Here is a 10,099-nt window from a genome sequence, read left to right on the forward strand (position 1 = left end):
GAGAGATAAAAACATCAATGATGAGAATCATTGATCGGCTGCCTCCTGCACGCCCCCTACTGGGGGTCGAGCCCGCAACCCGGGCATGTGCCCTTGACCAGAATCAAACCTGGGACCCTTTAGTCTGCAGGCCGACACTCTATCCACTGAGCCAAACCAGCTAGGGTTGATGTTTTTATCTCTTTCCCTCTCTGACATCAATAAAAATATATTTTTAAAAAATGTCTTCTTGGCCTGGTTGTCTTCCCCTCATCCTTCAGATATCAGTTCAGATGCCACTCCCCAAAGACTAGACTGGGCCCCTCTGCTAAGACCTCTCAGTGCCTGTGGTTTTGTCGGGGAAGTTACTTATCACCTCTGGGCCTCAGTGTCCTTGTCTATAAAATGGAGGCAATGAGGGTGTCCACCTTCTCAGACCGTTGTGACTACCACATGGGTTCATGCATCTAAATGCTCAGAATGGTGCCTGGAACAGGGTGGTGCATTGTTCCCTGTTGTTGGGTGATGGGTTCACTCACCACTGGGTCCCCACACTGGGGTCCCCAACACAGACAGGGCTGGATAGGTAACAGCTGAGGGAGGGGGTACGTGGGGGTTGCTGTGAGGCTTAGGTAAGTCTTGCTCTGTAACTCAGTTCTTCCCGCTGTCTGTTTCCTGGGGTCCGCCGTTCCTCCCTCAATAGACTGGGATCATTCAAAAGATGCTCTGTCCTCCTACTTCCGTGACATCTTCTCTGTCTTTGCTCCCGCACCGCCCTCTGACCACCCCCTCCTGTCCTGTTGGCCCAAGACAACCTCTCCGTCCTGTCCCCTCACAGCCAGGCCCCTGGCCTAGGCCCCGGGGAAGAGCCTGCAGCCCGGGAACCAGCTCGCTGCCTGGCCAGAGCCGGGATTGGATTAGGCTGATTGGGTTACGGGGCCATGATTCCGCCGGCGGTCCCAAATGAGATCAGCGGTGAGCCAGCTCCGTGCCCTGCCACCCGCCAGCTCAGCTTGCTCCTGGCAACGCAGGGGAGGAGGTGTTCCTCTCCAGTTTATTTCATTTTTTTTTTTAATAGCTGAAATCGTAAGTGGCAGGACACCTGGCAGCTGGCAAGGCGCTCAACTGAGTTGCAAATGCAATTGTGGGGGCTACGGGTCCAGAGAGGAGCAGGCAGCTGGGACCTGGGGACTCAGCCCATCACAGCCTTAAGAGGAGCAGCTGGGACAGCGCCCCCGTGGCTGCTGATGCAGGGACCACGGGCACCCACAGTCCAGGCGGTGGGCCTCAGCATTCCCACCCAGGGCAGGGGATTGACCTTGTCCCTGGAGGATAAGGAAGGCTGCAAGGCACGGGAAAGGGAGAGGGGGGTTTGTTCCTTCTCAGCTGTGGAAGATTCTGGAACACAGGCATGTGAGGAGCCCTCCTTGGGCGTCTACCCTAGACCTGCCTTAGGCTTGCCTGCTCTATGACCTTAATCAAGGTCTTTCCCATCTCAGCCTCAGTTTCCCCTTGCAGGCGGGCAGTCAAGGGCTCAGCGTAGTCACTGGCCACAGGCACTGAAATGGCTACAGTAGCAAATCTCAGGAGAGGCGGTGAAGGGACGGCTCTGCCCGCCGCCCCTGTAAGTCAGGGCGGCAGGGGCTCCGGGAGGTCTGTGCCCACACCCCTGCCCGGCACTCCCCACAGGGTGGCTCACGGGAGCAGAGATCCCAGCCCTTCTCACCCCTGTAGAGACCGCTATGCCAATGCCACTGCCCCTCCCTTGATGGGGGTGAGGCCTTGTCTTCCATTTTCAGGGCGCCCAAGTCCAGAGGGGGCTGCCCCTCCTCCCCACCCGCCTCAGGGGTCGCAGAACTTCCTCAGGGGTTCCCCTCAACCCCACATAGGCTTTCCCTGTTAGCTCCTCCCACAAGACACCCTAGTTGGGGTCCTCTTCCCACTTTTCTGCCCTCCCCTTGCACTGGGCTCTCTCAGAGCACCAGCCTTCTGGGTTTAGGACTATCGCTGGGGACAAATCCTGTTCCATCCTCTGAGTCCTAGGGGGTAGCGGGGGAGGCGCTGCTGCAGGGCCTTCAGATCACACTGCCCTGGGCTGAGGCTGCTGCCTGCTGTCAGAAGCCTGTTTCAGGGAGGCCCAGGGCAGCACGAAGGGAGAGGGCTCAGTGTGGAGAGGGGGAGGACAGGGCCAGGCCCCGAGAGGCTCCCACAGGCCTGGTCGTGGATTTTGTCCTCCAGCCTAAGACTATGAGGAAAAGCAAAGGTTTTCAGAGGAGCTGGGCAGGTGACGTGATAGCACTTGCCATTTTTATTTTTTATTTTTCCCCTTTTATTTTTAGAAAGCGTGGAAGGAAGGGAGGGAGGGGGAGAGAAAGAGCGATACACCAATGTGAGAGAAGACACACTGATTGGTTGCCTCCCTCACGAGCCTCGACCAGGGCTGGGGATGGAATCTGCAATCCAGATTCGTGCCCTTGAACGGGGATCAAACCCATGACCCTTCGGTCTGAGGGTCGGTGCTCTAACCACTGAGCACACCACCCAGGGCAGCACTTGTCATTTTTAGAAATCTAAGGGCCAAGGGGGGGAGGGGGTGCTGACAAGACAGAGACGTACAAGTCCATGTGCCATTGTCACTGTGCTCTGTGAGGGCAACACCTTCGGAGCACCGAGGCCCAGAGAGGGGCTGTGTGAGGTGGTCTGGAAAGAGTCTGAGCTTTGGAATTAAACAGATCGGAATTGATATCTCACTAGCTGTGTAATCTCAGACAAGTGGCTTGGTCTCTCTGAGCCTCAGCTTCCTCCTTAGTAAAATGGGTGATATGTCCTGGCCCGTGTTGCTCAGCTGATTGGAGCATTGTCCCACACACCAAAAGGTGGAGGGTTCGATTCCGGTCAGGGCTCATGCCCAGGTTGTGGCACCTGCAGGAGTCAACTGATTGATGTCTCCTCTCTCTCTCTCTCTCAATAAAAAAATCAATAGATAGCCCTGACTGGTTTGGCTCAGTGGATAGAGCAATAGATAGCTCTGACTGGTTTGGCTCAGTGGATAGAGCGTCGGCCTGCGGACTGAAAGGTCCCAGGTTAGATTCCGGTCAAGGGCATGTGCCTTGGTTGCGGGCACATCCCCAGTGGGGAGTGTGCAGGAGGCAGCTGATCGATGTTTCTCTCTCATCGATGTTTCTAACTCTCTATCCCTCTCCCTTGCTCTCTGTAAAAAATCAAATATATATATATATGAAATAAATCAATAGATAAAGTGGGTGGCACTCATGGCTCTAGACTGCCTGGGGAACTGTTACTTGGTAAAACCTCATTTCAGTGTTCCAGGCTGGGTTCTGTCTCCAAAGGAGTGAGAGGGCAGGGCCTCCTCCCCAGTTTAGGTCCAGGGGTCCGAGCGCGTACAGAGCGCCCCCTGAGCCCAGCGTGGTGGTGGTGCCAGTAGCCACTGCTCGTCCTGTGAACTTTCAGCTGTGGGAGCCACCCCTCCCGCCTGCCCCACAGGCTGTCCTCTCCTGCCACCTGCTGGGCGTCTGCCTCTGCTTTATTATGCACGGTTTTCCGGGACCCATGGGGCTAAATCACACATTGAACCCCACCTTGGGCCCTTGGGACCACGCAGCCCACTCTTGCTGGCGCTCAGAGTGCGGCTGCCAATTGTTTTCCCGTGGGGGCCAGGGTTCCCGAGTCTCCGATTCTAGCCTGACCCTCCAGGGCCCAGCCCAGGGACTGTGGGAAGCTTGGCGTCTCAGGGGGTGGGGTGAGGTGGGGAGGAGAGACCTGGGACAAGGACAGATGGGGAGGGGTTCAGGGACTCCCCTTATCTGGTGAGCCCCAAGAATGGGAGTGGGGCCCGAGGACATGCGAGGCCCTCCCAGTGCTTGTCAGATGGCCAGGAGTGCGACCCACAGCCTGAGGCTGGTTCAGATTCCAGTTGTCACCTTTTGGTGGGTGACCTTGGCCTCTTCACACAACGAAGGTGGGTTTAACCTGCCAAGTACTTTGGGCGTCAGGCCCCCACCGGGCCTGGTTTGCAGCAGGCACCCAGGGGACGCGGCCACGTGGGCAGGTGAGTGGAGGGCCAGTCTCAGCCCCCTCTCCCGCTGGCCGCTGGGGCTCTCACCGATCACGTAGTCGCCGAAGCCCACGGTGCTGAGGGTGATGAAGGCGAAGTAGAAGCCTTCCATGTAGCTCCAGCCCTCCATGTGGGAGAAGAGCAGGGGCGGCAGCAGCAGGAAGAGCAGGAGGCCCGAGAGGAGGGCGCCCGAGCCCGTCAGCCAGCGGGCCTTGGCCGGGTCCTGGGGATGCACACAGCGCTCAGCCCCCCCTGCTGTCCAGCCGGGAGCAGACAGCCTGGGGCACCTGAGCTGCAGGCAGTGAGAGGGGGCGGCCCTCAGGGCCTCTCCACCTGGCTGTGTCCCCAGCTTTCCAGCCAAGGCCTTAGTCCTGGGGCCCTTCCTGTCTACCAGGTCCCCCCGTGTCTCCCCACTGAGCTCTTTTATTACTAAAAACCCCTTCTGGACAGTGACCCCCCCCATCCACCATATCCCCACGGTAACCCTGACTCCCAGTTCTCCCAACATCGACCCCCCCGGAGCCCCCAGTCCCACCAGAGACTCTCACCGGGGCAGTGACTGCCACAGCCATCAATGGCCACGGTTGCCAGCACACCCCTCGTTCCACAAGTGCCCCTTCCCCTCCTCCCCTGCTGCCTGGGCCCTCACCTGCCAGGCGCCCCCCAGCCTGCGGGCACAGCCGTGCACACCCTGCTGCATGAGGTGCCCCAGGTGGTTGAGCACCACGAGGTTGAGCGGGATCCCCACCAGAGCAAAGAAGATGCAGAAGAGGCGGGCGGCCATCGTGTGGGGGCTCAGGTTGCCATAGCCTGAGGGGAGACGGGCACATCAGGGGACCCTTCTGTCACTGGGGTCCCTGTTCCTACCCCACTTAAGACATGGCAGCTGGTGTGTATCCAGCCTGTGCAGGGCGCCTAGGCACCCGCTCCCTCCTTCCAGACGGGGTTATGCTCACGTGGTACAGATTGGAAAACTGAAGCTCCCGGAGGCTCAGCAAAGCGCATGAGCTCAAACCCGTGAGTGTGAGAGCCCCGTCTCCCCTCTCTCCACCTCCTCCCTCTCTGTGGGCAGAGGAATGGGTGCAGGGACGTGGGAGGCCTTGGAGCCTCCAGCCCCTGCACCTCTGGGATTCACTGCACCATTGAAGCTGTGTCCCCAGGTGGCTCCCGGCACCCAAGCTGGCGGCTCCGGCCCGATCCAGGCCTCCTCTAACAGGCCATCTTGCTTGGGACCCCCCCTCGCCTGGCCAAGCCTCTCAGCGCCCCACTGCAGTCTGTGCTCACCCCCCTCATGCCCTTCCTTCCTTCTCTCCTGTCACAGGTCTCAGACCTGCTTTGCAACTTGAGGCTCTCACCATCTCTCCTGCTCCTCTTCTATCTTTCAAAGCCCCCCCCTCCCCCCGTCCCCCATCTCTTGCACACCTGATTCGGTCTTGTTATCTGATTTCCAGAGGGCGCTAACTTACGCACCCGGGTTCCTTCCCAAAACCCTCGGGAGTGAGGGCAGAGGATGCACATCAGGGGACCTCGGGGGGGTTGGGGGGGGACCTCTGTCATGAAGATCAGGGAGGGGAGGCGAGGGGAGAGTGAGGTGCTCCTGAAAGGATTCTGTCAGCCTGGACATGCTTTCCTCCTCCGTTCCCTCCACCTCTGTCTCCCCCATTCTTGGTCACCACTGTCTTGTCTTTCTAAAACACAAACCTGGTGATATCACCCCCAGGTTATCATTCTGTATTATTCCTCATGTCTGTGGGGAAAGTCCAAACGCTCACCTAGCCCAGCTCGGGATGCAGTCCTGCCCGCTGAACCCCAAACCCCTCCTCCCCCTGTGCCTTTGAACATGATACCCCCCTACCAAGAGTGTGCTTCCCGCCCTCCTAGCCCACCTGTAAATGGTCTGGTGGAAGAGTGGCTCCCCGCCCCCACACACACACTCTGCAGGCTTTGAGGATAACCCACTCGCTGCCTGAGAATGATTTATTCCCACGTCTGCCGCTCCTGAGGATCGTGAGCCCCTTCAGGGCAGGGGCTGGGTCGTAATCATCTTTATATTCTCAACAATTGGCACAGGATTGACACTCAATAGGAGCCCACCATATGTGTGTGGGAAGAGTACAAGAATGAATGAATGAATGAGTGAATTGGAAATATGGGGATGAATGTGTAAATAGATGAACAGATGCCTTGCACCCTGCCCCACACACTGCTTAAAGTGCCCCCCCTCCCCCCGCCCCCCGCACACTCATTTGCACTGTATTGAGACTGGTGGTTTACACTCTCCCGCCTCACTTAGGGGTCTCAGAGGCACGGTCCCGGGAGAGGCGGGAGCACTCGTCTAGAGCATGGGTGTTGGAGTCAGAGGCACTTCCTGGTTTGACCTTTTCATCCCAACCTGTGGGATGGCAGCCCTTAGATTCCGGATGTGGGAGGAGCTCCGTGGATGCCTGTGCCTTCCTGAGGCTGATACGAAAGGGGCTTTCTCCTCCCCATCCCTCTCACTCAGCCCTCAGGTAGCGGAACTGATGGATATCAATGAAGCCCTCACCTGCCCGTTGAATGCTTGGTGGCCATGGCCCCATCTAAGCCACCTCTCACGTCAGCATGCCTCCCACCTGTCCCCTCTTTCACTTTGGTAGTCCAGCCCTAAGACACTTTGCCAGCGCCCTGCAAGGTGTTCTGTGGTTGGGCTCCCCTGTCCCTTCTCCAAAGTCAGTCCTCAGTTCCAACCCTCTCCAGCCATCTGTGCCTCCTACTGTTCACCGAACACACCAGCCACGCTCTGTCTCAGGGCCTCTGCACGTGCTGGAAGGTTATCTGCATGACTTGCTCTTGTATTTTGTTTGTTTCTGCTTCAAGTGCCACCCCATGTACAGTAGTCTCCGACCCCCATCACTATCGAACTCCCTTACCTGGCTTTATATTTCCCTAAGCACCTCTTATAACCCGAATATTGTCCGTGCATTTGTTAGTTTGTTTGTGTTCCCTCACAGTAGAACGTCAGCACCCCCAAGAGAAGGGACTTGCCGGTTCTGCTCGCCGTTGTATCGCCAGCACCTAGAACTATCAGGCCCGAACTAGGAACGCAGTCTTCTTGTTAAATGATTGGGTGGATAGATGAGTGGACACATGAGTGAGCTGGGGACGGACTTCACAGGTGATGCACGGTTTCCGGGCTCAGGCCTGTCCTGCAGGCCCAGAAGTGCCGTGTGCCTGTCCGACCCCGTTTGGGCTTGGAAAGGATAGCCCTTACGCTGGTCCCGGGGCATTGGAAAGAGCAATGCAGTCCTTCAGCTGGGTTTCCAATGCCAACTCTGCTGCTTCCTAGCCACGTGCCCTCGGGACAGTGTGCTTCCCCGTGCCCCCGTCTCCTCATCCGTAACATGAAAATAGAAGCCCCGTCCTTGGAGGTTGGACCGTACGCACAAAATCTCAAATGTTAAACTAGACCGTAAGGGTAGGGTGGGGCGCGGTCCCCGTTCCTCTGCCCTCTGCCCATCAGAGCCGGCTCAGACAGTGGAACCGAGCGGAGAGAAATGGACAGGAACACAGACCAGGCTCAGCACCGCAGGGCTGGGAAGAGACAGGCTGCAAATTCCTGAATCCAGGGGCCAAAGTCACAGGCCTGGGGCAGAGGGTGGGGGAGGTGTGGGGTTCAGAGACTTAAGACCCCGACACCTGTGACTGTGCCTCCGTGTCCCCCGCCCTGGAACTCCATTGGTGCTGGGGAATGGGTACTTTGGAATGAGTGTGTCAGCGTCTGTTGAGTGTCCACTGAGTCCTGGGCTTTGGCCTAGATCCTGGGGGTTCAGAGATGAGTAAACATCATCCCCCCAGGCACAGGGGCCATGGAGCCTGAGGGGCCCCCAGGCAGGCTTGCCTCAAGGTGGAGGGCTGGCCAAGCTCCCGTGTAGCCCTGAGGCCTGCTTCCAAGAAGTATTGGCCAATTTAAAACTAGGTGGAGAGCCCTCTGGGTGCTGCGGCCTGGCTCCTGTCTGGGAGGACAGGGGCTGGGACATGCTTTCCTGAGAGGAGCCTGGCCGGTGGAGGTAGCCCGAGCCACTGCGGTGTCAGCCTGCCACCTGGTGGTGACTCCTGTGTCATGCAGGGGCTGGGCCTGGCACCAGGGCAGGGGGATGGGGTGCTTTACTTACTTCCTGGGTCTAGAGCTGGGGCTCTAGGCTGCTCTGCACCTTCCACTCACAACAGCCCCCAGGCACCCTCCTGAGACAAGGTCCACCTCTGCTCTCCTGAGGGCGGGGCTAGGGAAACTGGGTGGAGGCAGGGATCTGTCCCAGTGTCCCAGGTGAGGGAGGCAGGGGGCTTGGAGAGGGGAGTGATGGGTTGAAGGGGTGCTTTCGTGAGCTGAGGAGTGGCCTCCAGGAGTGGCCACTTCTCACCGAAGGCAAGAACGGGTTTGCAAGGCTGATTTGGATTCCTGCTCCCTCTTCCTCACCTCCCGACACCACCCTCGCCCCACCCCCAACTACTCCTGGGCTCAGTGTTGGGTGGGTTTGGCCCAGAGCATCTTTACTCCTGCCCAGGGGAGACCCCCTGCTTCCCGAGGGGTTTGTGAGGCAGAAGCCCCCTAGAGCGGTGCTTCACCAACTCCCGGGGACCCTGGGGAAATGCAGAACCTGGTACAGCAGATCTGCTGTGAGCCCGGGACTCTGCTCCCAGGTGGTGCCCACAGTGCCTGTACCACCCCCTCTGGGAGTCCCGAGGCCCTGACACCCCTCCAAAAGGCACTGATCCCCTGTCCCTCATGGGGAGGCCAACGTGCCAGCCATGCTCACCTGCCCCACCCTCCCCCGCACTTACCGATGGTGGTGATGGTGGACACGGAAAAGAAGAAGGAGCCCACGATCTCCCAGCGCCCCATGCTGGTGGTGTTGCCCAGGGCGATGTCCCCAGTTTGGTACGCGTGGATGATGCCCTGGGGGAGAGGCTGCAGTGACCACCAGGCTCTGAGGTGACTGGGCTCCTGCACCCAGACCCACATACATGCGCACGTGTACACACACACACGTGTACACACACATGCATGGACAATCCTCACAACCACTCTGAGCCCAGACTGGCCGGGGCCAGGAGGCCCTCCAACCAGGGGCTCCCCTGGGGCAGGGACCCTGGGGATGGCTCCCTCCCTTCCCTTGCCCCCGGGACCCAGGCCATCGCAGGGTATCTCACTGGTTGGAAGAACACCATTCATTTTCTTTCCTACTCACTCCCATTCTTGCAACAAGCACTGGCCAGACATGACCTGTGGTGTTTTGGGGGACACGGAGGTGAAAGAGACATGACCTCAGTCCTCAGTGGGATGGAGACAATGCAGTGCAGTCAATGCAGCTTTAAGGGCAGTGCAGCTGCAAGATCCCGGGCAAGACACTTAGCTCCGTGCCTCAGTTTCCCTATCTGCAAAGTGGGAACACTAACAGCACCTACTTCATAGAATTGTGGTGAGGGTTAAATGAGGCACTAGATGTAAAGATGTAGACCAGTACCTGGACATGGCGCATGTCAGTGTTGGCTGTCATCCTTACTGCGACGAATACAGTGTCGGAGGAATACAGAAAGAAAGGGGGCTCATTCTGATGGGGGAGGGACGGAGGCTTCACGGAGGGGTGATGTTGTAGCTGGGCCTTCCTTGAGGATCAGATGGGATTGCTCCCAGTGGAAGGGCATTTTGGTAGCTGGCAGGCAGGACTGCACCTGGGATCTCAAATAGGGAGACCGAAAGGTTGTTGGGAGCCAGGCCATACTTGGTCTGCCTGCCAGAGAGAGAGTGACAGGCCTCTCCCAAGGCTGCTGAGCAAAGGTGAGGAAAGATCAGGTTGTGCCCGGTTGGCGTGGCTCAGTGGCTGAGCGTTGACCTATGAACCAGGAGGTCATGGTTTAATTCCTGGTCAGGGCATATGCCTAGGTTGTAGGCTTCATCCCCAGTGTGTGTGTGTGTGTGGTGGGGGGGGCAGAAGGTAGCTGATTGATGATTCTCATTATTGATGTTTCTATCTATCTCTCTCTCTCTCTCCTTTTTTTTTTTTTTTA

At 58.2% G+C, this 10,099-nt stretch overlaps 1 protein-coding gene across 1 annotated transcript in view; it reads right to left on the bottom strand.

The window, feature by feature from the left end:
• KCNK17 (potassium channel, two pore domain subfamily K, member 17) overlaps positions 1 to 9,588 on the bottom strand; it is an 11,140-nt gene extending 1,552 nt beyond the window's left edge. The window contains exons 1-4 of the mRNA XM_005873790.2: positions 9,556 to 9,588; positions 8,873 to 8,987; positions 4,704 to 4,864; positions 4,103 to 4,277 (exon numbers count right to left, since the gene is read on the bottom strand). Coding sequence (XP_005873852.1) covers positions 4,103 to 4,277; positions 4,704 to 4,864; positions 8,873 to 8,987; positions 9,556 to 9,588 — 484 coding nt within the window. The remainder of the gene's footprint in view (positions 1 to 4,102; positions 4,278 to 4,703; positions 4,865 to 8,872; positions 8,988 to 9,555) is intronic.
• Between the last annotated feature and the right edge of the window lie 511 nt (positions 9,589 to 10,099).

This window comes from Myotis brandtii, unplaced genomic scaffold, assembly GCF_000412655.1.
Source record: "Myotis brandtii unplaced genomic scaffold, ASM41265v1 scaffold420, whole genome shotgun sequence".
In the NCBI taxonomy this organism is placed as follows: Eukaryota; Metazoa; Chordata; class Mammalia; order Chiroptera; family Vespertilionidae; genus Myotis; species Myotis brandtii.